We start from the raw sequence: 26,805 nt of genomic DNA, 5'->3' as shown, positions 1-26,805 counted from the left end.
GGAAGTTTTTAATGTCTGATGCTTTATTGTATTTTTAATATTTTGTTGGAAGCTGCCCAGAGTGGCTGGGGAAACCTGGCCAGATGGGCAGAGTATAAGTAAATTATTATTATTATTAATAAGAGTCATTATTCTTATTATAAAAAAATAGCAGGCGGGCATCAGGCTGAGGAAGGCTGTTATTATTATTTCCTGCGGGTGCCCGTTTAAAATATAGCATAGCTAATTTTCTCACTGCAGATGGCGTCTGCTATTGTGAAGTAAATTGTTGCATGGACAACTATAAAAAACTGAAAATAGTCACAACACCAATCACATTTTGCCTATATAGCCCTACTGCATGGAAATATTTGATTCCAAATGTTGGAAAACAATGAAATAGGCACAATTATCTTAGCCTAAGATTATCAGGTGTTGACGAGATAAAGAACTACTCAACTTTTAGAAGATATCTGAAGGCAGCCGTTTAGGGAGGTTTTTAATGTTTGACGTTTTACTATGGTTTTATATGTGCTGTAGGCCACCCAGGGTGGCTGGGGATAATAATATTAGTAGTAGTAGTAGTAGTAGTAGTAGTAGTAATAGTTGAGCCTTTTGGAGGAAATCATGGGTAAAAACACCCCCAATGCAAGGAGCAAGCCTTCGTGTGTGGGGGGGGGATCTGCTAGGGGCATAGTTTCTGTGGTTCTGGGGAGGTGGCAGCCCATTAGTCGACCGCCTTTAAAAGCTCAAGGGAGGCAGAAGCCAAGGCTCGCATCCAATCAGCCTCGGCAATTCGCGTCGCTCCTCGTTGTTTCAAGGCGGTGGGCGTGGCTTCCTCCCGGCTCTTCTTGTGGGGCGGGAATAGCCTCGATTCGCACGTGTGCCTGGAAGCGGGATGGATGTGGGAGCCGGGGAGTTTGAGGAGAAGTTGCCGAAGCTGCAGGAGCTCATCCTCGGCTGCGACTTTGTCGGTGAGGGAGATGCTGGGGGCGGGGGGAAGCTATCCCTGCGAAGGCGGGGTGGGCATCTCCCAATGGCCCTCGGCTGGCCTTGGGCTTAGTTGATCGAGTTGCGGTAACGGGGAGGAGGAGAAGGGAAGGGTCCCCTGGGCACATCGGCCATAGTCCAAGCCTCGACGTGCTTGCATGGAAGCAAACCCCACTGAACTCAATAAGAACCCGCTCACCCTCTCCAGGATTAGCGTCCTTAAACTAATATAACGGCAATCGTTGCAAGCCTACTGGGAATTTTAGTTCTGGAGGGAGAGCCAGTGGATTCCTCAGCAGAATGCTCATGGCTTGTGCCATGTTAAGTCCTCAGAATTCATTAGGGAAGGGGAAACCAAGGTCAGTGTTTGCAGATCTGCTTCAGAGTAGCAGGAGTGGCTGGGGTGAGCTCTCAACTGCTACTGAAGGAGAGTTGAGAGGATAGGAGGCTTTAAAAACAAATACTGTAAATAAGCAAGCCGGCTCCCAGATCCCAAGGGAGGTGGATCGCTCTGATCATTAAGAACCTGGCAATTTTGGAGGCGCCCTGGCACCTTGTCAGTCACTTCTCTTTCAGCTGCATGGGGTTATCCTGTTTGGAGTGTAAAAATTTTTATTTTTCTTAATATTGAGGAGCTGAGGAGGCGCCGTCTCCCTCCTTAAAGGTAAAGTTACCCCAACAGTTACCCCAACAGTCGCGGTTGACTCGGGGGTTGCGGTGCTCGCTTTATTGGCTGAGGGAGCTGGTGTACAGCTTCAGGGTCATGTGGCCAGCATGACTAAGCCGCTTCTGGCGAACCAGAGCAGCACTCCCTCCCTGCTCTGGTCTAAATAACAAAACAAACATACACTAATATGTCTCAAAACAGTTTACATGAAGCAAAACAGAATACCTAATAAAATCAAACTTTAAAAAAAACAAGTAGATGTACTGAAATTTATCAAAATGTGATTAAATAAACAGTTAAAAAACAAATATACATAATAAAACCGCACAAATGCACAGAATAAAATTGCATGTCTGGATAGGATTTCCTAAACAAAACGTTTTTAGTAGGCATCACAAACAGTACAAAAATGGCACCTACATAAATAAAAGGACAGGGAATGCAGAGTGTAGGTTTGACTACTTTAAAAGAGTGATCCTTATTTTAAAGAGGTATTATGTGGTGTTTGTTAAAAGTCCCAGTTCTGCAGGTTGAAGAGGTTGGAGTAAGGTGATCCTTCAACAGTTCTCAAGCTGCTGAGGGCTTTATATATTAATAACACCTTGGACCATGTAACAAATCAGCAGCCAGTGTAGAGCTTTGAGGAGAGCTATAATATACTGACAAAATCTCACTCTTGTTGGCAGTCACAATGTAGAATTTTGCATTCACTATAGTTTCTGAAGCAAGCACAAGGGAAGCCCCACAGAAAGTGCATTGCAGTAAACCAGTCTTGAAAGGACCAGTAGCTTGTCAACAATAGTTCAGGTATCTGATTCCAGGACTGGCAAGAGGTTTTGTACCAGCCAAAGCTGAAAAAAGGTGCTTCTGGCTACCTGGACTTCCACTGACAAAACTGGGTCAGGAAAAGTATTTGCAGCTGGTCATTAGTGTTGTGCCATGACTAACAATCAAGGTAAAACTAAATTCCAAAAGTTTTATTGTTATAATAGTTACAGTTCTGATGAAACTTCTTAAAATCAACCAAACATAGTAGACTGGTGTCTCATGCAAAGGACTTGAGAGTATTGATGGAACCGGCAGAATATAAAATTACAAAAAATGCTCACAGTCTATTTATAGTAGTGGGGAAGGCAAATAGTTTAGTTTGGTGCCCTTTGCTGTGTTCAATTTGTTCTTTGTATTTTGCAGGCCTTGACATGGAGTTCACAGGTTTGCATTCTACCTTTCCACCCAGTAATCAGCACAGGTAAGTTTGTCTAACCATACATATTTTCAGATGATGTGTACAGGAGTACTATAAAGGTGCATACACAACATGGAAGTATTTTATGATTTCCCCCCTTCTCTCCCAGCCTCTTTGATTCACCTGCTGAGCGCTATCAAAAAGCCAGACAGAGCGTCCAGCAATTTACAGTGAGTCAGCTTGGTGAGTTCTTTTTGAGTTGCTAAAACTCAAATGTAAATCCTGTACATGCAGCATGAGTGAGAGACTGAGGGACATTAAGGATCTGGGTGGGAATGCTTGTGGTGGCCGTATTTTGGGTTCTAGTGGGAGACTGAAAGGGACTTAAGTCCAGATTACCTCTTTTCCCTTCTTGAGCAAGGCATGAAGCTGTTTCCAAAGGGCTTTTAAACAGACCAGCACTGCGCTTTGAAGTCATGATAATTGGGACTGCAAAGCACAGCATCAGTTGATGTTACCATGAAGTCATTCGTCTGAAGGCAGGCAGCTCTGCCAAGTTTGGCCCACCAAGGGGTGAAGAGATAAGGTTCCCCAACTCTGTTTTAGAGGAATACTCTGTTTCCTGCATTGTTTGTTCAGTGTTACCAGAGCAGAGGTGTCTCTTTCTCTAGGTATTTTGGGGGGTTGTGGCTCTTCTAGGAAGTAGTCAAGATGAAATTATTGGATATCTGCTGTGCAAACACGATTTTTGGGGTAGTAGGGGGGAGTGTAATACATCTATGAACAATATAGCTGTAAATCAGTTCCTCATAAATAGCCTCTCTACAAACACCTAAGGTTCCTTGCAATGTCTGCCAGTATTTGGTGCTAAAATTAAGGCGAATTTAGCTTTCCACCTGAAAGGTTGCTATTGTAATTTTCAGCAAAGGACTAGATGGGTGGAATCCTTACTAATAGGCAAATGGTTCTAGCATAGCTTTAGCCAAGGAATAGAGAAGAACACACATTTGTGATCGAAATGTCACTGTGTGCAGGTGCCTGTTTTGTGTGATAACATTTTACATTTTTCTTTTAGGTTTGTCAATATTTTCCAATGAAAACTCCAACAAGTACGTATAGTGTTTTCTTGTCAATGGTTATATTTAGCTGGTGATCATGGGATAAAAATGCTGCCTTTCAGCCCTTCCCTGGCAGAAATCTTGTTAGTTATTCTGCTTTCTTTGCAGGTACGTGGCTCATTCCTATAACTTTTTTCTCCTTCCCATGACATTTGGCCAAATGGATTCTGAGGTCTGTTTCCAAACATCTAGCATTCAGTTCTTGTCTCACTATGGTTTTGACTACAACAAGGTAGGTTTTCTGTTACAAATAGACTAGGCAAACAAAATGTGGATTTTTTGACTTGTTTTGCCATTTGATTACTGTTATGTCGTCTTCTCGCACAACAGGGTTTCCCTCTTCTCCCCATATGCACCTCCCACACCTCCTGAAATTGGGTCAGGCTGGGTGGGTTGGAAGACCCCCCAGAACAGCATGTGTGGGAGGAGGGAGGGGTCGTTCCATCTGCCAACTGGAGCTTTGTTGCACTTGAGAATTTTAAAGCACTTGAATTTTTAAATTAATACTGGAGTACAGCCACTTATAGGATTGGTGTAGTCAAATGAACAGAAGGGATAGTTCTGGCACCCATATTCCTTTAACACAGAAACTTTCTGAGGTGTAACTTTTACCCTCCCTTTTCTCCCCACCCCCAAGTTTCTTAAAGATGGAATCCCATACATGAATGAAGCACAAGAGAAGAAACTTCAGCAACAACTTTTGCCCGGGAGCTTGATGGTCCACAGGTAAAACTGATCTTTCTGTGAGAGTCTGTGGAGCGTTCTGGTAAGTCCAGGTTCAAACTGGCTCACAAGTTTCAAACAGCTGCCTTGCTCTTCTATCTCCAGTACCTTTGAAAAGGACAAGCTGAAAAAAGTGATTGATGAAGTAACTTGCTGGGTGTCATCAGCAGAAGCGAAAGATTCTATGGTTCTGCGCGATATATATGGTAGGGGGCCTAAGCTTAGGCACTTTTGATTTCATGTCCCACAGCCCTTGACTAAATTTGTTACTTGCTCCTTGCCGCCCCACACCTTGCATTTTTGTATCTTTCCCTCTCACCCATTGGAGAAATAGAACCTTTGTTTTGTTATCACTGTACCTGTTATTTGTGAGTCTGAACATAAGGCTATGTACCATTTTTTTTATTCTGGGGTGGTGGGAAAGCACTAATGCACCTTCACTGATGAGAAATTTTGGGGGATGCAGCTTCAATAAATAAATAAAGTATACTACACTTAACAGAAAATAGACATGAAAATAAATTGGACTTGATAGTATCCCTTGCAGGGGCGGTATCCTTTTCCTCCATGCCCCCAACTCTCCTAAAAATGATATCCAATATACAGTATACTACTCTCAACATGTTCCAGAAAAACATGGGATTCTAGGAGAACCACTGCAAGATGCAGGTGATGTGACTGCATACATTAGAGAACACCCAAAACCTTCCTTGCTTGCCATAGAAAACTAGCCTTGAGATGGAAGTTTAAGCAGGATTAGAACACTGCTCTCTGGAAAGCTTTCTTTCAACAGGTAAAGGTAAAGGTACCCCTGCCCATACGGGCCAGTCTTGACAGACTCTAGGGTTGTGCGCCCATCTCACTCAAAGAGGCCAAGGGCCAGCGCTGTCCGCAGACACTTCCGGGTCACGTGGCCAGCGTGACATCGCTGCTCTGGCGAGCCAGAGCCGCACACAGAAACGCCGTTTACCTTCCCGCTAGTAAGCGGTCCCTATTTATCTGCTTGCACCCGAGAGTGCTTTCGAACTGCTAGGTTGGCAGGCGCTGGGACCGAACGACGGGAGCGCACCCCGCCGCGGGGATTCGAACCGCCGACCTTTCGATCGGCAAGCCCTAGGTGCTGAGCCTTTTACCCACAGCGCCACCCGCGTCCCTGTTTCAACAGGTAGGCAGGGTTTAAAACATATGTGTTGAGAGTGGAATCTCACAATTCATCCTCTTCCTGCAAACTGCATTTTAAAATAGTACAGTGGTGAATTGAGAGATAAAAGTCGTCTGAATGCCTGATCCTGTGTGTGAGTGTGTCTTGCTGCTTGTAACACCTTAATTGGATATAGACTTGGACAGTAGTGAAATCAGTGCAGGGACCTGCTTCTTAAATGCAATCTTAAAATGCTGTACCATTTTTCTAATTCAGCCATCTGAGTGTTAGTGAAGTACAATGAAGCTATATCATGCTGTTCATGTTTTTGCTTCTTATAGGCTTCCAGGTGTTTGAAATACAGCTGATTCTAAGACGAGCTATTCAAGATATTTGGACGATTCCTTTAGGAGGTCAAAAAGTAAGTTTCATATTGTCGTGATTAAAATGGAACTGGTGCATTCATGGCATCCAAGTCCTAGGAATACGGACATCTTGTCTTTACCATTGTGCAGGTTTCCATATATAGATCTTTGAGAATTCTTCTACACTTTTGGCAGGAGTGTATAAAAACAATTTGGCTAGTATTTTTCCTGAGGTTAGATCTTTCTAAATAAAGGCCTTTAGGTCACTGGAGACAGAACACTAAATTGGCTCTGTTATACTTTACTAGGCTGCCTCCCTGTTAGCCATTTATGCTACATCTGTTCATTAATTGGACTCATTTCAATCTGGGTTCAGCCCTAGCCACAGTGGTTCCAATCCTACCTTCAGGACCGAGTCCAGAGAGCAGCCTTGGGAAGAGTGCCTTTCACCACCCCCCCTGACGACTATGCTATGGGGTGCCATAGGGAGTATTTTATATCCAGTGCTATTTATATCCAGTCTACTGATGACACTCAGTTCAATTTCTCCATAACATCTGAATCAAGAGGGGCTGTGCGATCCCTGGGCCATTGCCTGGATGCAGTGGTGAAATAGATGAAGAATAACAAGCTAAGCTTGAATCCTGGCAAGACGGAGGCACTCTGAGTGAGTCATACCTGTGTATGAGAAATTGGTTAGTTGCGTGCTGTGGGATGGGTTTGCACTTCATCTGAAGCAGCAAGTTTGTGGTTTTGGGGTCTTCTTGATCCAGCTTTGTCACTGGAGGCACAGGAAGCCTCAGTTGACCAACTGTGGCTGGTTTGACTGCTATGGCCATTCCTGGACCAAAGTACATTTATGCAACAGTTATAATTGGCAGTCCGAGGCCAGGGTGGTGTGATGAAATCTCAGCAGTTTATGCATGTGGGCTGATCCATAGGTGGTGCACAAAGCGCACACTTGCCAACATACAGCTTCTGTCCTGTCTTGCTTCAGGTGATGGTGAAGAAGATAAGTCCGCAGCAACGCTGGCAGCTGGAAAATACTTCTTACGATTCTTGTCGGAGAGAGCAAATTCTGTTCTCTGCAAGGGGTTTCACCAACCTTTTCCAGACACTAGTTAAAGCAAAGAAGGTATATCCCACTTTCTTTAGGGTTTTTTTTAAATAAAAGAATAACAATTCAGATGTAAAGGCACAGTGGTAGAAAATTCAAAATAACTTTTGAAAAGCTTAACAGAATATGTATATATAAAATTATACTTATACAGGTGATATCAATTAAAATTGTACTGGCCTAGTGATGGTTGAATTTTTATATATGAAATGACCAGAGCCATTGAAATTCAGCTGGTGATCTGTGATAAGCTCAATAAACTGATCATCGCTAGGCCTTTATTTTGTAAATTGCATTTCCTTTCTTAAAGGGCCTAGTATAAAACATTCACATTAACCACTGTTCAGCAGTGCTGTGTTTTTGACAATCTTACCTTTCTCTCTGCAGCCACTGGTGGGACACAATATGCTGATGGATCTTCTGCATCTGCATGAGAATTTTTACAAGCCCCTCCCTGGTAATGTCACTTCCAGCTTCAATCACAAAGAGACGTTTGTATCCTTCCCCCAGTAGGATCCTTGCTCCTGATCCTTACCTCTGCTTTAGGAACTGATCTATTTCTGGTTATTGGTCAAGCTATTGTCAGCAGCTTAGTTGTTCATTAACAAGCAAACATCGCCATCTTCTCTCTCATTTTTTTTAAAAGAAAACTACGATGAATTTAAGAAGAACATACATGCCCTGTTTCCTGTTGTCATGGACACAAAGAACATTGCAAAGGTCACCTGGAAGGTAACTCTCATTGGCTGCTGATGCTCAAGATTGCCTCTCCTCTTGCCCTCCTCACTGTGTCAATGCGAGGGTCCATGGCTCAGCAAATAAGCACATAGTTTGTATGCAGTATGTCCTAGGTTCAGTCCTCGGCAAAGGATCTTGGCTACAGCTAAAAGATGCCTTTTGCTTAAAACATTGGTGGGCCACTGCCGGTCAGAGTAGACAAGACTGGCCTAGAATAATTTAAAGCCTGGCAGTTCCATATGTTCAGAAAATGAGCAAGGAAACTCCAATTTTGTCTCCTTCCCAAAGAGCAGTGACAACTTCTGTCTGTCGTCCACTATTTCTTCCCAGAAGTGGAGCAGCGATCTGCATTAGTGGTACTTGAGGGTTCTTAGTTCCATCCTGTTGTTGGGATTGTGACTCTTGTCTCTTGTAACACCAGTGTTTTTCCCACATGAAGGCAAAATGTGCGCTGCAGCAGGACAATTCAAAGTGTTGGTGCTGACCTTTAAAGCCCTAAACGGCCTAGGTTCTGTATACCTGAAGGAGTGTCTCCACCCCTGTCATTCTGCCCGGACACTGAGGTCCAGAGCCAAGGGCCTTCTGGCAGTTCCCTCACTGTGAGAAGTGAGGTTACAGGGAACCAGGCAGAGGGCCTTTTCAGTGGTGGCGCTCACCCTGTGGAACGCCCTCCCATCAAATGTTAAGGAAATAAACAACTATTTGACTTTTAGAAGACATCTGCAGGCAGCCCTGTTTAGGGAAGTTTTTAATGTTTGATGTTTTCTTGTGTTTTTAATATTCTGTTGGGAGCCGCCCAGAGTGGCTGGGGAAACCCAGCCAGATAGGCAGGAAATAAATTATTATTATTATTACTATTATTATTACGGTAAAATTCCTGACTGTGGTTGTAATTGTCACATTCAGCAGGGCTTTAGGGGAAGGGTGCATTATGGGACTTGACAGGTTTTCTTTGATGTGGTTGGCATTCCCAAGCTTGTATACTTGGATGCCTTGGGAACAACATGATAAACTTAATGATTGGAGGCGGGAGGATGTGCTGAAACTGTATGGCCAAACAAGTGGAAACCTTGCCTTTTGAGTCAGTGTGTGAATGAGAAGGTGATAGGACAGCAGTTTCTAGTCTCGGGTTACGGCTTTGGTGTTCTATTCCTAAGGGCATGTATGTTACAATCCTGGTATGGCTGCTGCTAAGATTTCTACCTGTGCGCATCCCAGTTACATGAAATAGCATACAGAACATTTCAAAGTAGCTGATTACTGATGAGATGCAGGTACCTCCAACTGACTGACCCACAGTGAACCTCTAGTTTCAGTTGTTCAGTAAAAGTGCAGTAATCCTGTATCTTTATGAGGATAATGATGTTGGAGGGGTCAGGGCCTTAGAAGACAAACAATGGTATAGGAAGCTTCAAGAACAGATATGTTGCACTAGAGTAGTTGCACTAGAGCAGTTGACGTTCTATGCACTGCAATCCATTGTTACTTTGTGAACCTCCAGCTCTTTCCATGTCACCAAAAAGCTTTAAAAAAATTCTTCCTTTTAAACAGGAGTTCCAGTTTCCTCGAGCTGAAAATCTTTTGGAGCTTTATAAAGTTCTGAACGGGTGAGCCATTTTATTTGTGTGTGCGTGTGTCGCCATTGGATTTATCACTAAGTTAGCCTGCCTGAAAAAGAACTATAACAAGTTGTTCCATAATTCAATCAGGATTTTTTTTTGGGGGGGGGGGGGCGTTCATGCCCTGCAGATGTTGACCCCGTGATCAGTTTAGATTAGGGTAGATGGTACTTTGTTCTTCCGTCAAATGTCTCTGAAGAAATTACACATTGTTTGCCCAGTAGTCCTGTATCTTCTGAGTGAAGTGGCCCTCTTAGGCTGCAGATCTCAGGGTAACATTAAGAGGCAGCGAATGGACAACTGGTATGTAGAATTTAAAACCATGGGGAGCATAATTACAGATTGGGGAAAGGGCTTAACACCTGATAGGAGAAAAACAAAATTGTTGCCTTCTTTCAGTTTTGAAAATGTTTTGCATTGCACAGTGATTAACACCTATCTGACCACAATTGGTTTTTTAAAGAATTCAAACATCCCTAGCCTCTTCTAAAAGAAAAAGACAGCCCAGTGTTTCTATTTCACTGGAAAGGCAAGACAAGGAGGACATATGATAACTTTTATATAAATAGGCACAATGGCTATATTCTACTTCTACTGTTGGAAGTAATATACCTTTGAATACCAGTTGGTATTCCATTCAGGTTGTATTTGCGGGCTTCCCATGGGGCTTCCCATGGTTGGCCACTGATAGAACAGGATGCTGGACTTGGGTCTGATCCAGCAGGGCTCTTCTTAAGAACTGAAAGCTTGACAATTGATACCTTTCAGCAGTGACATGAATCCCACAAACCAGCCTTGTCCAGAGATCTTTCATGCAAGCGACTGCCTCAGATACGGTATGTCTGGCTATGGAAACAAATTCTTGGCGTGTAGTCATTAACCTGAATAAGTACTATGATTGATACGTTTTCAGTTGCTTTCATCACAGAGCAAAGTCACGAGGAGCTTTGAACAGGATTGTGATGCACATAGCTTTGCATTTCTACCCCTTGCAGCACACATGCACCAAACTGTTTGTTCTGCCCTTGTTCCCTACCTACCGTATTTTTCGCCCTATAGGACGCACTTTTTCCCCTCCAAAAATGAAGGGGAAATGTGTGTGCATCCTATGGGGCGAATGCAGGCTTCGCTGTGCACCGACCCCTCTCGCTCTCCAGGCTTCAGGAAGCTATCCGCCTGTTCTGGGGGCTGGGGTTGAGGGAAGCTCGGGCTTCCCCCACCCCAGCCCCGCACCTGGGGGGGGGGAAATAATTTTTTTCTTTATCCCCCCCCCAAAAAAAACTAGGTGCACCCTATGGGCCGGTGCACCCTATGGGGCGAAAAATACGGTACTACTACTGCAGTCCACAACACTGGGAAAATAGATGCTTAAGGCATTCTGCAAGGCCAAAATCAGCAGTGAACCTCCAACAGGCTTTGCATGATACTACTTCTACTGCCAGACCAAACTCAAGTGGGATGTGATCACAACTTAATGATGGGATCTGATGATATTGCTTCAGAATCCTTGTAGAGACTGCCATGCTCTAGATTCTTAGAGGTGGGAGGAAAACGGCAACATAAAACAAAGAGAAACACGATAGGTTGTCTGTGGAAGTTGTTTTGGGTCAGATCATTATAGACTGACTGGGGAGATGTTACCTTTTCTGTTTTGTTGGAAACCTTTCAGCTACAAAGGAGTGTCCTCACGAGGCAGCCTATGATGCATTTCTCTGCGGATCAGGTATGGGTGTAATTTTTTGTGTCTAAAATACCCCCTTCCATCAGCATTGTGCTAGTTCAACATATGGGGCAGTCTGTCTACTTTGTTAATAAAGAAACTGTACAACCGGATGGGCGGGGTAGAAATAATAATAATAAATAAAAATAATTACAAACCTCTTTTGGATATGAACATTTGTGACAGAGGGTTTCAGAGCAAAACCTCATGTTCTTCCTGAATGACATATTTATTCTTATTTTAAAGTTTCTAATAATTTAGGCACTGTGCAGAGGTTTTTAAATAAATAAATAAACAAGCAAGCAAGCAACCACTGCCTACAGGCTTACAATCAAATGGATATGACACAAAAGAAATAGAGAAGGAAGAGAAAAGCAAGACGAAAAACTACTACGTATACATACGTACCTAATATTGACCAGCTAGAACGGCCATTGGGGAGAAGTGGTCATTTTACTGGGAGAGGTTGTTTACCTCTCAGTGGAATAGTATTTTGCCCCAGCTGACCCCATGGAGTGTGCTTTGCAGCCTGTCCTCTCTCTCAGGTGCAGCCAAGTATAATTGTGATCATAACTCCTATCCTGTTATTTCTCTTTTCATAGCAAAGGGTGGGTGGGAATCAGCACAAGCAGAGCTGGAAAATCTCTGTATGTTCAGTTTTTCCTTTTTGAAAGTTAGTATAGGAACTTCTTGTAGATCCTATGCCTCACTCAGCACATGAACGTTACGGAATAGTTGAAGACTTTTATTTCCTTTCAGTAGTGATAAGTACCTAGAGTATAAGATACAGTGATTTGGCCCCCGGATGAGGCCAAATCAAGCCAATGTGCTTTTCTATTTGAAGCTCTACAAGGCAGTCTTCTTTGTTTCTGCTTTATTGGTTTTAAGCAGGCTTAGGTAGCTAGCAGTACTTCTTCCAGGAGCTGGTCACCTCAGTCCTTTATAGAGGCAAGTAGAAGCTGCAGGGATGCTGTTTACATAACCAGCCAGGAGTTATTGCTGCTTTTCCTTTCATGATACTAAAGAAGTACTGTGCAAGGATTTCCACTTGCGCAATGGGACTCCCTCGCCCCATGTGTGCCTCTGCATCCCTCAAAATTAGTTTGGGAGAACCCTCAGAACAGTGCAAGAAGGAGGCATTATGGAGTGCTTGTGGAAACAGACCGATTGGAAGAGTGGGACTCTGAATCCCCTCCTAAGTCTTTTTTAGTAAAGTTTTGAAGGCCTAAAAGATTGATGTCTTATTTGATCAACTCTCAGAACAATCTAATTCCTATTTTTGAGCATCAAAAAGCTTTTCTAGGAGTCTCCCCTCTCCACCCCAATTTTGCAGTCTTACCGTTTATAAGTTGTTAGATGTAACAATGGAATTATTTATTTTTCCAGTTCTTCTGAAAATAGCCCATTTGCTTTTTGACAGAATTTCTTGGTAAGTAAATAGCTTGAATGTTTCCCACTTCTGAATAATCTTCCTCACTGTAGAATGATGGACTTAAAATTGGTTGGAGGTGGCCTAGAACCCTTCCCAGTTTCATGGGCAGCAGCGCTTGCTTCCCTAAGAGCATTGTGTGGTCTTTCCTCCTTGGCATTGTGTTAAAACACATCTGAATGCTCCAGACCAGCAAACTGCGGAAACTTTGGCTTTAATAGAGCTGGGCACACTTGCTGATGATCAATTAAGCAAGGACATTTGATTAGCAGCGCCTGTCCGCTACTTAGCCTATTAATTCCTATGGAAGCAGTAGGGGTATACTTAGTTTTTTCTCTATTTTGGCTTTATTTTCGTTAAATAAATAATGACACAGTATAATATGTTGTGTTGTTGTTCATCTGGGGTTGTATTTACCAAATTTGGGGTTGTGTTTACCTGATAATGATTGCTATTATGTCCTGATATGTAAAACCACAAAATTCAATGAGGGTGCACTTTCTTTTTCTTATGACTGTATTTAGTAGTAGCTGCTTGGTGACAGGTTCTGAAAGGTGGTTTTAATACTTATAGACAGGGCCTGTCAGCAACAGACCTTAGAAACTGTCATCAAGCACCCTTAAGACCCCCAAAGTAAATATCAATATTCTCTTAATGTATAAAATATCCCTTCAATAAAAAAAATCCCAGTTATCATACCAAGCTCCATTAAACTCATTCTAAGGCAGGCTTCCTCAATTTTGGCCCTCCAGATGTTTTTGCTAGCAGGACCAGTGGTCAGGGATGGTGGGAATTGTAGTCTCAAAACATCTGGAGGGCCGAGGTTGAGGAAGCCTGTTCTAAGGGACCAGGTAGCAGTGGAAAGGGGTCAAATTGAGGAACACTCTTCCTTTGACATGGAGTTCCATGAAATATAAAAATTAAAGAATTTATTGTATTTTATAACATTGGAATGTGTTGTGTGATGGTACTCTAGTTTCAGTTTGCATTATTGGGCGGAGGGAATTGCTCTGAGGCGGGTAGTAGAAGAGACCTTGCCCTTTTCTAAGAAAAATAGTTTTATATATATAGATATAGATATAGATATAGATATAGATATATGCATGCAATCTTGGCATTCCTAAGTTCTTCTAGTATATTATTCCCCACAGAAGATTTTTTTTTTTACGATCCGCTGCCTCTCCTTAATTTAGTGATCCAACAAGGACTGCTCCCTCGTTTTCTCAGTACCTTGATGTATTGGCTGCATGTGTGAATCAAGTGAACATTATCCGAGCTGGTGTTCGGAAAATAGTGAGTATGAAATGTGAAAAGATTCCAGTTAGCCACTTGCCAAGAGAAACCACTTGTGTAACATCCCCACAAGCTCAGATGGAATAGGAGCAGGGAGCAGGAGCTCTTGTGAGCTCTGTTGTTTTGGAGATAGTTTTGTAGTTTGCATGGCTGAAGCCTGGAATGTTAGAGAATGGAAGATGAGGCAAAGAGTGATGCTAAAAGGTAGACCCTCCAGATGTGTTGCCTCCAGATGTACCTGACCAGTGGTGAGGAATAATGGGAGTCATCATCGTCATCAAACCTTTTATTGGCATCACATACAAACACCCATAGTAAATCAGTACAGAGTTACCACCTCCCCAGTGTCACAGAACATTTGTCAAATGAAAAGAGGCAAAACAGTCTAATGTTACATCTCTAGGTCTCCAGGAAGATCAGATGTCTGCAATGTGTATCTGTGACAAAAAAAACAAATAGAGATATTTAGCCACTAACTTGGTGAGCTCCTGATCATTCCCCAGTAATAGAAAATGTATGACCTCCAACTCTGGTTTCCATTTGGGGATGCAGAGTTGATCTAGAAACTGCTGGCGGAGATCAGCATATAGTTTACATTTAAGAACCACATGAGTAAGAGTTTCCAGCAGGTGGTCTTCACATAATTTTTATATTTCATAATATAATAGAACCATGCAGTTGCGTAAAGTGGATTTCCCTGACCTAAACCCTGCCTCCTCTGGACGTATGATGTTATTTTCATCAAGCCAAGTAGTTAGTTTATTTAGCAGATGTTTAGCGTACAATTTCCCAATGTTTGACTGTAGACTTATTGGCCGATAGTTGGTTGGCAGCTTTTTGTCACCCTTTTAAAAGATTGGGATAATTATAGATTGCTGCCATGAGTTAGGCATGATACCAGATCTATCTATCACAGTGAATAGATCCGCTAGTATAAGAGCCCACCACTCTGACTTGGCTTTGATCAATTCAGATGGAATAGCATCAGGGCCAGCAGCCTTGCCTGCTTTCATCTGATCAATTTAACTTGTAACTTCGGTAATGGAGACAGGGGGCAACTCATCCGCGAAAGTAAAAATGTCATGGTCCTGACTGTCAGGTGGAATACAGTCATTGAAGAAAACCTCCTTGAAATGCTCTACCCATGACAAAGATGGAATCAATGTCAGCGAATCATCCTGTGTCTGTGGGGAGTCTGCTATAGTCTTCCAAAATTTCTTAGGATCTTTTGTTAGGATGGCTGAGAGTAGCGTATCCCAACATGCCTGATTATATCTTATCTGGCTAAGCTGGATAGTTTCCCCGAGTTGTTGGAATCTGGATGTGAAGGCGATCTGGCTGCGACATCTGTCACCCCATTGATCACCAGGGTTGATTTGGCTGATCTGGCTGGCTAGGCAGGTGTCCCCTTCCTCCCGCACCGCTCCATGTGTATCCCTCCTGAAGCTGCGCGCTCGGTGGATGAGGATGACCATCCCAGATAGAAGGAGTGTACTGTTCTTCGGTCAAGGGAATACGATAGCTGCGCTCCCTTGCTAGAACTTCCAATAATGGGAGTCATAGTCAACATCTAGAGCCTACCATGCTAGCTACCCCTGTTGTATTGAATTTGATTCACTGAGAAAAGCAATTAGGAAATAAAGGAATTTACAATTATGTTACATGTGGGCACATGCAAGGACAAAAAGTAAGCTCATTTTATTAAAATACCCCAAACTTTCCAGAAACTGGACAAAACAGTATTTCTTCATGATGAGGAAAGAAAACACATGCCCATGTCATCTGACAGACAATACAAATATTCATAATTTTCATAACAGTGCACTGTTTATCCTGTTTATAATTCTTGATCTTGGAGCTGGGGCAAAAATTGTGTGACTGCATTGTTGTACTTGGTGATGCAGTTTTAGCATACTGAATATGTTTGTATGCACATTTTTATATAGGCATACAACAGTATAGTTATTATTGCAGTTAATTTATTAATCACCTTCTAAACCAGTGTCTCAAGGCAACACACAAAAAGGAAGTTAAAGACTAAAAAACAATAACAGGAATGTTTTTGCCTGATGCCTTCATTACACATTTTTAGGCACCAGGGCAAAAACCTTCCTCCTCTCAGGCCTTTGGCTAATTAAGCAATCTGTGGCTTTTTAAACAGTGCCGGGTGGTGTATTGTTTTTGGTGGTGTCGTTGTTGATGATGCTGATGATAATAATAATAGTGGGCAACCAGAGCAAACCCTGCAAGCAAGGCATTATAGGTTGGCAGTAGTTTGCCCCCACAAGTTTGCCCCTAGCCACTGTGTTCTGCCCCAGATGCAGCCTCTGAAGGGTAGCCCGGCATAGAACAAATTGCAGGATCCAACCATGAGGTTGTCAATGCATGGGCAACCATGTTCAAGCTATCCCAATCCAGGAACAGGAAAAGCTGTTGTAAAAGGCACTCCTAGCCACTGAGGACACCAGCAAACAATAAAAGGACTTGTATTCCAAAAAAAGTCAGTCTACAACATCCTTGGCTCTTCCCTTCCTCAACCTAGCTAACAGTTCTTCATAGTGTGATCCCTTGCGAGGTCCGGGGCCTGGCTGTGACAACCAATGAGGGTGAGTGGACTTGCCCCTTCCAGAGCCGTAACCCCAGGGTGCTCAAACCACAAATGAATAACAAAAACTGTTTTGGGGGGTGTTCAATGTGACTGATTCTTAATAAAAATAACCACCAAAACCTGATGTTAAGCATTAATGTTAAACCACCAATTCTAAACTACCATGGTGTTTGTGTGTGTTGTGTTTGGCATAGTTTATTGAAATGATTCATAATACCGTACTTAGAACCTTTTGTGAATCTTCCTCATGGTGCCTTCAGTAGCCGAAGGGTTAACTTAATTCTTTCCTTAGAATTTTTCCGGTATGGATGACCCTATAAAGCTTCCACCACTCCTCATCATTAATGTGCGAGGATGGCCTGGGGTTGATGAAGAGCAGATCTATCGGGAGTTTAAAATCTTCTGCAGGTTTGATGTGCGGCGGCTAAAGAGGAACCAGTTTCTCTTACTCTCCAATAATTTTAAAAAGTATGTGATCAAAAACCACCTTCTCTCTACCTTAGCAGTTGTTATTCTGCCAGTTTTCTCTGATATATGTTGGACCAGACAGAGTCTCATTCCAAAACATCTGGAGCAGCAGGGGAAGTATATGCTTATACTCTGCTCAATAGCCGCACCCATGTATGCTGCTGGGTATTTGAAATGCTTGCAAATCGAAGGGTGCAAGAAACACAATGATACCCTATGGAAATGGGGGAAATCCAGTGTGCACGTATTTTCAAATTTAATGTAATTTCATATATGTGTGTGTGTGTATATATCAGTTTTCTGGAATTTACAAATACAAATCTTACAATGTCATACTTCCAATACAAATACAAATCAAGCTTCCCTCCCTCCTTTTGTGGTTTCTACTCTTGTTGAAATTTTTAACACTGCATTTTCCATTTTACTCCATTTCTTAATTATTCTACAATTAATAATACTTTTAAGCTAACCCTACCAACGCACTTAGTTGCATACCACGATTTTTCAAATATTCCACAAATATTCCACACTCCTTAATCATCCCATCCCCCCCCCCCGGTTTCTTAACACACCCGTTAATTTGGCCATTTTGGCATAATCCAGCAAAATAATCAGCCACTCTTATTTGGTTGGAACAACAGCCTCTTTCCACCTCTGGGCAAAGACCATTCTGGCTGCGCTTGTAGCATACATAAATAAGTTTCTACGGTCCTTTGGAATTTCTGTATTCACTATCCCTAAAAGAAAAGCTGCTGGTTCTGTTTTGTTTTACTAAAGGTTATTTTGAACATTGTCTTCAATTCATTATATGTAGATCATTTCCCAGAAGGCTTTTGTTCGCTTATAGGACTTTACATTTCCAACACAGATAAATACCAGGAGATAAATACCATCCATACATCATTTTCATATAATTTTCTTTCAGTGTACATAACATGCTGTGAATTTTCAATCAACATTCCACAACTTATCCCATGCAGCCATTTCAATATTGTGACCAATGTCTCTTGCCCATTGAATCATCACAGATTTCACCTGCTCATCTTTTGTTTCCCATTCTAACAACATTTTATACATTCTAGAAATTTGTCAGTAAGGGCTTGCTTGCTCTCAAGTGGGAGGGGGGGCAGGATGGCACAGGAAAGGCTGACATTGCAAATTGCCCTAACCTGGGTTTGTACTGGGGTTGATCTTGGGAGTGGCTGGGAGATATTCTCTTTATTTTTTTTAATTTAATTTCCCCCCAAAGTTGTAGAAGCGTATAAACAAAACCATCACACACCTCCTCTTTGGTTGTGGGCTCAAAAGTGGGAAGAGAAGGGCACTTTTTGTTTTGTTTTTTTCAATAATAATAATAATAATAATTTATATCCCACCCTCCCCAGCCGAAGCTGGGCTCAGAGTGGCTAACAACAGTAAAAGTAACACAATTTACCTAAAATCACAATCAATTAATAGAAATACAGTCTAAAATCAATTCATTCTAAAATCAATTCAGAATCAAATTAAGGGCAACCATTGGGGTAGAGTTCTGTGAGGATTACCAAAGGAGGGGGTCAGACTGTGCCTCAGCCAAAGGCCTGGTGGAACAGCTCTGTCTTGCAGGCCCTGCGGAAAGATGTCAAGTCCTGCTATAAATGGGGGGGGGGGGGAGAGGGTGTGTAGGTAGATGGAGCCTGCCCTCCCTCATGGCAGACAGTCAACATGTGGGCATGAGAGCTGCAAGAATAGGGATGAGTGACGGTGTGTTTAATATGTATTGTCCATAAATAAATGGCAGGTGGGTAGAGTCTATTTTGGGAGGGAATTGTCCGGTGAAAACAGCAGTTGGATCAACAGATTTACAGCTTCAAACAGCACCAGTTTGGGTCCAGAAGCTAATTTTTGGCTATCAGATCATTCTTCTCCTTTGTAGGTCAAAGTTGTACTTTTCTTAATTATTCTTACAGTGTCAGAATGGTTTTGAGAGAATATAAAAATCATCCCAACGTGCAGATTTCCCCATACCACCACTGGAGGCATTCTCCACAAGTGAATTTCTTCCTTCAGTAAGTATACATAATCTCATTTTTTTATTATTATTAATAGAGGCCTTGATGAAACTTAGCTTTTTAAAGTTATATCTCCCCCCACCCACCCAAAAATGAGGGAAGAGAGACTGAAATAAATCCCTTCCTATTCTTGACAGTTTGCTGCAAAGCATGGATCTGGGTATAGTATAATACATGTAGCAATTCTATATCTGTACTCAGTTTTATTTTCAGTACTTTAGCAGGTGGGAGACAAAAACTAAGGTTGTGATTAAGGGTGTCTGGAAAAGGTACATTTTCTGGACTTTTTTTAAAAAAAGAACTGTTTTTATTGATGGTTTTGATATTTCTTGTGAAGCGCTTAAAGGTTTTACTACAATCAAACAGTATATAATTTTTGGTATAAAAATAGACATTGGAAGTCATGTTGTGAAAGTGAATATAAAAACAGAGTCGGGGAGGGCTCAAAATGTTGATTGTTGTGGCTGATGTTCTCCTGGATATTCTTCTCTCTTTTCAGAATTTGTGGCGTTGTGACCTCTTGGTCTCTGCTGGCATTCTTCCTTGGAGGATCTGCCAATTATGCTTCGTAAGCAATCATCTAGGGGAAGCATTTTTATCTGCTGTGTGTCCTTTTCTTCCTCATCATCACTGCAAGCGATACTTACAATATATTAAAATACATTGCATTTCTCTAGTAGTCCCAAACCTATGTGTGGTTCCTAATGTGGGAAGTGCGATGGAAGAGCAGGCCATTGTAAAGTAGCGGATAGGGAGGGGTATATTTCTGTATTAAGATTTTGCTAGAAGACAGTCCATCATTCTCTGTTCCCAGCTGCATCTCAATCTGAATAATTGTGGTCTTTCAGACAGTAGATACCTGCCCATAAATTTTCTCCCTTCCTCCTTTCCTCTCCTCCACTATGATTCTTTCTGGTTTTTGTATATATCGGCTACTCTCTGATCCTTCTTTTCTGTGGCTTTTGCCGAAGTTTATGTCGTGATTTGAGATTTCAGTCTCATTCTGTAGTCGTCCAATCACTGAAACACACTTCAAAGTTTTTTTTGGTAAGGTTAACATTTTTTAACCTTCCACAGGTCTACCTCTCCTTCAACGTCCTTGTTCTTGACCCCCTGACATAGCAGAAATGGACAAGTAGCCTCTGGCTCAAATAAAAGATGCAGTTGACTCTGCTGTAGATCTTGGGTGGGTTAGATAGAAGTGACGAACAGCAAGATAAATTATCTGTAATTCATTTATTCTGGAGATTGGAATGCAAGTCAGCACTCCTCTTTATATGAGGAATGTTGTTTGGTTTCTGAGGTGAGGCTATTTTCAAGTCTCCTCTTCGTTTGCTTGTGTTGTTTGTTCTGTGTTTGTTTCATAATTCAAAGCTCTCTCTACAAAAATCTCTAAGGCTTCCCAGGCGTTTTGCCTTCTCCACCATCCAATAGCAAAATATAAAAAAGGGTTGATGCTGCTGGTTATGGAATCAAATAACACAGAGAATGTAAACACTGGTATTTCTACTATATCATCATGCCAGTAGTCTATATATTCCAAAAGTCTAGCTGACGCATCAAAAATTAGAAACAGAATAACTGTCGCTGCAATCGTCTTGTCGAGCATTGTTCGTGTTTTCTCCTGCTTTTTGATAAAAATGGCCACAGTACAAAAGACCATGATGGGCACAAAAATCAGGAAGTCGGTGATAACTTCAATTGTTTTTGCAATATCACAAGGGAAAGTGTCTTCATTCATAAGTGCATAGAATCTTGGATAGCATGTAAATTCTTCTACAAAAGATATTACGCATGAGAAGGCCCACAGAATAGCAGACACAATAGCTGAGAGGTTCTCTGGTCTGTGACGTTGACACCAGACAGGGGAAAAAAGTGACAGATACCTTTCAACACAGAGAGCTGTTAATATATAGAAACTAGAGTTGCGTCCAAGAATATATGTTATCTCTAGAAAACGTGAAGTGTGTGCATTGATAGGAGCTGGTTCTATAAATAATGCAAAATAACTCAATAGATAGAGAATAACAACAAAATCAGCCATAGCCATATTCATGACATACACATTAAACTTATTCTTCTTGATCATATAGCGAAGAAACAAAATGACCATTCCATTTCCAACTAATCCCAAAATGCAGATTGGAATGCATATGATTATCATTGTTTCCTTCGTGTTGCCTTCATTGCTGACATTCTCGTTCTCTGCATCAGCAGCATGGGCAGATAGCTTGTTTTTCTGTTCCAGCATGAGATGATCAGTATGTTCAGTAACTCTTCTCAACCTGCCAACATGAAACACATTTTGTGTGATTATTAGGTGCTGAAATATTGTAAAAGAGGAGGCAAAGTTTCAAGAGGATCTCCTGTCTGACAAAGACATTTGTGTTATAATGTTCACTAGTATTTGCAGGGAATGATCTCCCTTCTCTTCTTCACTGGCTGCTTAATACTCGATTGTTCAGGGGCCTATACAGTGGTGCCCCGCAAGACGGAAAACCCGCTAGACAAAAGGGTTTTCCGTTTTGGAGGTGCTTCGCAAAACGAATTTCCTATGGGCTTGCTTCGCAAGACGAAAATGTCTTGCGATTCCTGGGTTTTTCCCCCTCCCCCCCTTTTTCCCAAGCCTCTAAGCTGCTTAACAGCTGTTCGCTAAGCCGCTTAACAGCTGATCTAAGCCACTAATAGCCTTTTAGCAGCTAATCCGCTAATCCCTTAAGCCTTTAATAGCTGCTAATAGCCGCTAAACCGCTAATAGCGCTAATCCGCTAATGGGCTTGCTTCGCAAGACGAAAAAAACCGCAAGACGAAGAGACTTGCGGAACGGATTCTTTTCGTCTTGCGAGGCACCACTGTAAACCTTCAATTTAGGGGACATGGGATATTGTTGAAGTCTACAAAATGTGATGTAGCCTTTCATTGCCTTCTATTGCTACAATAAGCCTTGGCTCTTTAGACACGTCTGATATCTCATAACTCATGTTCCTGTCATCCAATGCAAGAGAGGCAGTGGATGTGGTAAACCAGTGTTTGGAGCCAGTTCAGGAACAAAACCAGGGACTCAGCTACATTAATAAAGAAACAACAATTTGAATGTGCTATAAACATGCAACACGAGATGGTGCAAGAGAGCAGGAAATTTATATATGTGTTTTTCCATTGTTGTTGTTGTTATAAGGGTCTAATTTCTGACTTATTTATAGCATTTCCCCCCCTCTGTGTAGATCCACCCCAGGTTGACAAACTGAAACATTGTAACTAACATTGTATTATTTCAGCAAGAGGGGTTTCAGATTCATGCAGCATTTTAAAATACCGTATTTTTCGCTCTATAAGATGCACCAGACCACAAGACGCACCTAATTTTGGGGGGAGGAAAACAAGAAAAAGAATATTCTGAATGTCAGAAGCCAGAACAGCAAGAGGGATTGATCCGCTGCACAGTGAAAGCAGCGATCCCTCTTGCTGGTCTGGCTTCTGGGATAGCTGCGCAGCCTGCATTCGCTCCATAAGACACACACACATTTCCCCTTACTTTTTAGGAGGGAAAAAGTGAGTCTTATAGAGCAAAAAATAAGGTACCTCACAAATTATTTTAACTGCTCTGATGCATTTGTTAAGGAGAATGTAAGCTGAGTAGTTAATGCACATAACAATCAAGCATCGTGGAGAATGTACACATGATTTGCCCATGAAGAAGGAATTGTGCACATTTCCTAGTTGATATACATAATCTCCAATAGGCCTTGGAAAAATCTGCCTATCACAATAGTTATATGCTTGACTTCCTTTGTCAAGCTGTGGATGTTATGCAGGGTCTTTCCACTAGACAACTGCATGATATGTCTCATTATATCCTTGGAACTCAAACTTCCATTTGTGGATCTTAGCAACATGTACTGGTGTAGCTAATTCATCAGGGCAAACAAAACAGTTTCTGAGTCAAACTCAGTCAAGAAAGCCAATTTAAATGGATCCATGCAATAGGTGTTTTCCTACAGAGGCTGGAACTGCGCAGTGACAAGGCATTTCGACTTGGTGGTGGTGGTGGTGGTTGCGGCCAGTCTCAGAGTCCGGGAAGAATTTCTTTAGTAGTGGTCTCAGAACCATTTATTTTAAGATTGTTGGAGCCACAGTCCCCTGGTAGATGTAAGAAGAGAAGAGAGGCAGGAATTGAGTGGCCCTGTGGTAGGCTGGATCCATTCAGACACCTTGTTCAAAGCTCAGGCTGGAACAGCTGGAACTGTACAGTGGCACACAACAAGAGTTGACAGCATGCTTGATACCTCTGTGAAGCGGTCTGCACAAGTTTTGTTATACAGACCACTGCTAAACATATTGAGAGTGTGCAGAGTACACTTGATGATAAGCTCTGCCTGTGTTTTGTCAAGTTCACATTGAGACTTCCCCCTCCCCCTTGCAAACCAACCATTTCATCGCCCTTGGCTCCCTAGCAAACTAGGTGACCGATTGTGCCCTACAAGAATGAAAAGACACTTGGAAGCTATCATATGGAGACCCTTTTAACAGAGAGACCAGGGCAGCTTCCCAATCTGGTGCCCTCCAGATGTTTTGGACTACAACTGCCATCTCTGACTATTGCCCATGCTGGCTGGTGCTGATGGAAGCTGTAATATAAAAAAAATATTGGGAGGGCACCATGTTGTGGAAGCCTGAGCCATAGTATTTTAATGCATCTTTTTATATTATTTTAATACTATTGGTATTTATAATTCCATTTTAATGATTTCCTTTTCTGTTTGTAGCTTGTTCTGTTTTACCTGTGTATGCTGCCTTGAGTCCTGGACTGAGAAAAAAGTGGGACATAAATAAATATTATAAGGGTGATGATGATGATGATGATGATGATAATGATAAGACAGGTGATTGAGGCATATTATTTGTGCTGGCTGCTTGTTCACAGGAAAAGCAGATCAGTTCAGATATAGCCAGAATTATGAAACAGGCAAGTTCCCAGAATTCCCGCTAAATGAAGAGCTAATGAAACTAATGAAAATCTAAAAAATCAAACTGAAGTGAATGACTGCAAGAAATAAAAATAAATGCTAGTATGATTCCAAGGTTCTTTTCAACTTTCTTTGGTTACATTTCCGCTCACTGTAGGAGTTATGAAAGCGTGACCCACCTCACTATGATGATGTAACAAAGAGAATATGAGAATCCCATGACCTCATAGCAACTGTTAGCCATAGTCTGGTGATGTACGCCATGGCATCATTCTGGATCCATTTCAACCTTGCATCTGCTTTGGGTTTGACAGAGAACCTGACTTGATTGTCCAGGTAGATGACTGGTAGAAGACTAGTAGGCAATAACAGCACAGATGTCTCAAAATAGATGTGATACAACATTCCATACTTATTAATAAATAAGTATCAGCATTCCGCAGTAGCTGAAGTTTTTGAACCATCTTGGGGGCAGCCTCATGTAGAATGTGTTACATGCTTTACAATCTGAAAGTCATGAGGGCTGCAGCCCTAAACATATTTACTGGGGAACAAACCTAGTTGAGCAGAACGAGACTTGCTTCCATATAAACATGACCAGGATTATATTGCAAATATGGATGGATAGGTTTCTTTATTCCAGTAGTAGGTACAGTCAGTGTATCAGCCAAAGCTGATAGAGGTACCTCTGTTCCATAGCTATTACTTGGTGTTGCAGGACCCATGTTGTGATAGTGATCACTTTCCCCTATCTTCCATCCCAGACACCATGTCCAGGACTGATGACTGCCATAGTGTGCTGCTTGTTACTTAAATAGTTCAGGGTCTAGGGCAGTGGCTCCCAACCTTTTTTTGGCCGTGCCCACCTAAGCACCTCTAATATCCTGATTCCCCCCCCCCCCATGACATATAATTCTTATTATTCAAAAAGTGAACTATTCACGTGGAGGAAGCCTAAAAGGCCATTCACTGTTCATAACTCATTCTTGAATTGCCCCCCCCTTAAAAACCAAATTACCCCCCTGTGGGGCGGGTGTGTGCCCCACGTTTGGAACCATGGGTCTAGGGACTTCGCCTCAATGTGTCTGATCACCATTTTATAAAGAGGTGCACCCACCAAACAGCATGAATACAGGAGTATGAGAGAAACTAGTTGTGAGTTAATTTAAAAATTTAAAATTTAAAAAATTAATTTTAGGATAAATGAGGGAACTGATAGATCTAGCAGCACAAAGGATCGACTGTTGAATTAATTTGGACACAAGCAACTGAGCAAGCGGGGGAGGGGGAAACAACTAGCAATCAAATTTCCATTTCATTCAAGGGAGAGAACCAAGTGCTGCACCAAACAAACAACAGTTCATTGGGGGAAACCGGATGACCACAAAAATCCTTTGCATCAAACACCAATCAACAGCTGCAGTTCTTGTACTCCACCCAATCCCAATCCCTGCTCAAGATAGAGGAAGTTACAGTAGCCTGATGAATCAATTATAACTCTTCAGAATTGTTGTCATTTGCAAACATGTTGCTTAAACACTGTGCTGCTCAAAATTCAATGGCAACAGACTACATTTGCTTAGAATGATTAAACACCCCCACAGCAACTGAGCAAGAATCCAACAAGCACCATAAATTCCCGAGATTTGTATTTACCAATACAAACTGAAGCAGTCCTGACATCAGAACAGCCATGGCAAGCCTATGAGGTGAAAACCCTTTCATTGCCCCCCATAAACATTCTTTTTCTTAGTTTTGCTTCGGGGCAGCCAGTGATGGTAGCCCGCGTTATGCTGCGAACAAACCAATCACCCTGCTATTCAGTCTCTGCCGAAACAGAAAAGGTGGTGGTAGGGTTATAAACCAAGGCTGCTGGATGGCTACTTGCTCAACACAGGAAAAAATAATAAGCTCAGGGGAAAAGGGGGAGCTATAAACCCAGGCTCCTAGATGGCTAGTTGAGCAATGCTGAAAAAAACTAACCAAGCTCGTTCCAGGAAAATGCATCACATGACCACTCAGTTCAGCTGAAGCACAATAGTGCTTGCAGTAGAGCTCCTCACCAAACCACATGGTGATGGATGGCACACGTGGACCAACACAAAATGGTCCCACTCGGATTCCTTCATGAGCCAACGCAAATCCACATGCAAACCTCAACTGGCAACCGGGAGGCACTCTGAAATCTGGGTGTGAATTTGACTTTGTGGCAATTTAGCTTGGAGCTGCTGGTTGCTGCCACTTGCTCTCCCCACTCCTCGGATGTTTCTCGCTGATCTTCAGCCTCTTCTGGCACTATTGTCTTTGGCCTCTTACAGTGGCCCACACAGCTCCATTTGCAGCAAGATCTGACAAGGAACTGTGTGCAAAGGAAGAGGCGGGCCTCAAGTGAGGAGCAGACCCAAGTGAAGCTTGCTGTTCAGTTGGGTCAAATCCCCCACTGCATGAGCATCTGTCCCTAAACTGAATCACCATTGGCCAATTTGGCAGCAGGCTTAGATTCAAACTTCTTGCTGGTGAGTAGGCCCTTTTGGCCTCCCGCCTGCCAGGAGCCCTCCACTACATCAAGTCTGAATCAACCCCTTGTCAGATCTAAAGGAGGAGGCGGATGGCCCACAACACTGCT

At 42.3% G+C, this 26,805-nt stretch overlaps 2 protein-coding genes across 3 annotated transcripts in view; one reads left to right on the top strand and one right to left on the bottom strand.

Moving 5' to 3' along the window:
* The first annotated feature begins 664 nt into the window (after nt 1-664).
* The window catches only part of PNLDC1 (PARN like ribonuclease domain containing exonuclease 1), a 44,646-nt gene continuing 18,505 nt past the window's right edge, over nt 665-26,805 (top strand). The window contains exons 1-19 of one of the 2 annotated variants that reach the window (XR_014509678.1): nt 665-953; nt 2,828-2,885; nt 2,992-3,065; nt 3,898-3,931; nt 4,049-4,172; nt 4,578-4,666; nt 4,769-4,869; nt 6,146-6,225; nt 7,167-7,304; nt 7,674-7,743; nt 7,933-8,018; nt 9,576-9,631; nt 10,412-10,479; nt 11,313-11,366; nt 12,750-12,792; nt 13,986-14,085; nt 16,986-17,161; nt 19,111-19,209; nt 19,712-19,844. Coding sequence is in view for 1 of the 2 variants with exons in the window: in XM_083434174.1 (XP_083290300.1) it covers nt 878-953; nt 2,828-2,885; nt 2,992-3,065; nt 3,898-3,931; nt 4,049-4,172; nt 4,578-4,666; nt 4,769-4,869; nt 6,146-6,225; nt 7,167-7,304; nt 7,674-7,743; nt 7,933-8,018; nt 9,576-9,631; nt 10,412-10,479; nt 11,313-11,366; nt 12,750-12,792; nt 13,986-14,085; nt 16,986-17,161; nt 19,111-19,209; nt 19,712-19,784 (1,599 nt within the window). In the remaining variant the exon portion in view is untranslated. Of the gene's footprint in view, nt 954-2,827; nt 2,886-2,991; nt 3,066-3,897; nt 3,932-4,048; nt 4,173-4,577; nt 4,667-4,768; nt 4,870-6,145; nt 6,226-7,166; nt 7,305-7,673; nt 7,744-7,932; nt 8,019-9,575; nt 9,632-10,411; nt 10,480-11,312; nt 11,367-12,749; nt 12,793-13,985; nt 14,086-16,985; nt 17,162-19,110; nt 19,210-19,711; nt 19,900-26,805 lie in introns of those variants that run through there. The other variant, XM_083434174.1, reaches the window with a different exon arrangement.
* On the bottom strand, nt 19,497-24,135 carry LOC310674671 (mas-related G-protein coupled receptor member H-like). Its single transcript, XM_083434287.1, has 2 exons — nt 23,994-24,135; nt 19,497-21,497 (listed from the first exon to the last, which is right to left on the bottom strand). Exon 2 carries the CDS (start codon nt 21,461-21,463, stop codon nt 20,528-20,530), a length of 936 nt encoding a protein of 311 aa, XP_083290413.1. The 5' UTR covers nt 21,464-21,497; nt 23,994-24,135; the 3' UTR covers nt 19,497-20,527.

This window comes from Podarcis tiliguerta (genome assembly GCF_965153285.1).
Source record: "Podarcis tiliguerta genome assembly, chromosome: 3".
Lineage (NCBI taxonomy): Eukaryota > Metazoa > Chordata > Lepidosauria > Squamata > Lacertidae > Podarcis > Podarcis tiliguerta.
Note: the sequence above shows the minus strand (reverse complement) of the source record. Positions and strands in the feature narration are given on the sequence as shown.

Coding starts and splice junctions, on each gene's coding strand:
- LOC310674671 (XM_083434287.1), bottom strand. CDS start 21,463: ATGCTGGAACAGAAAAACAAGCTATCTGCCCATGCTGCTGATGCAGAG.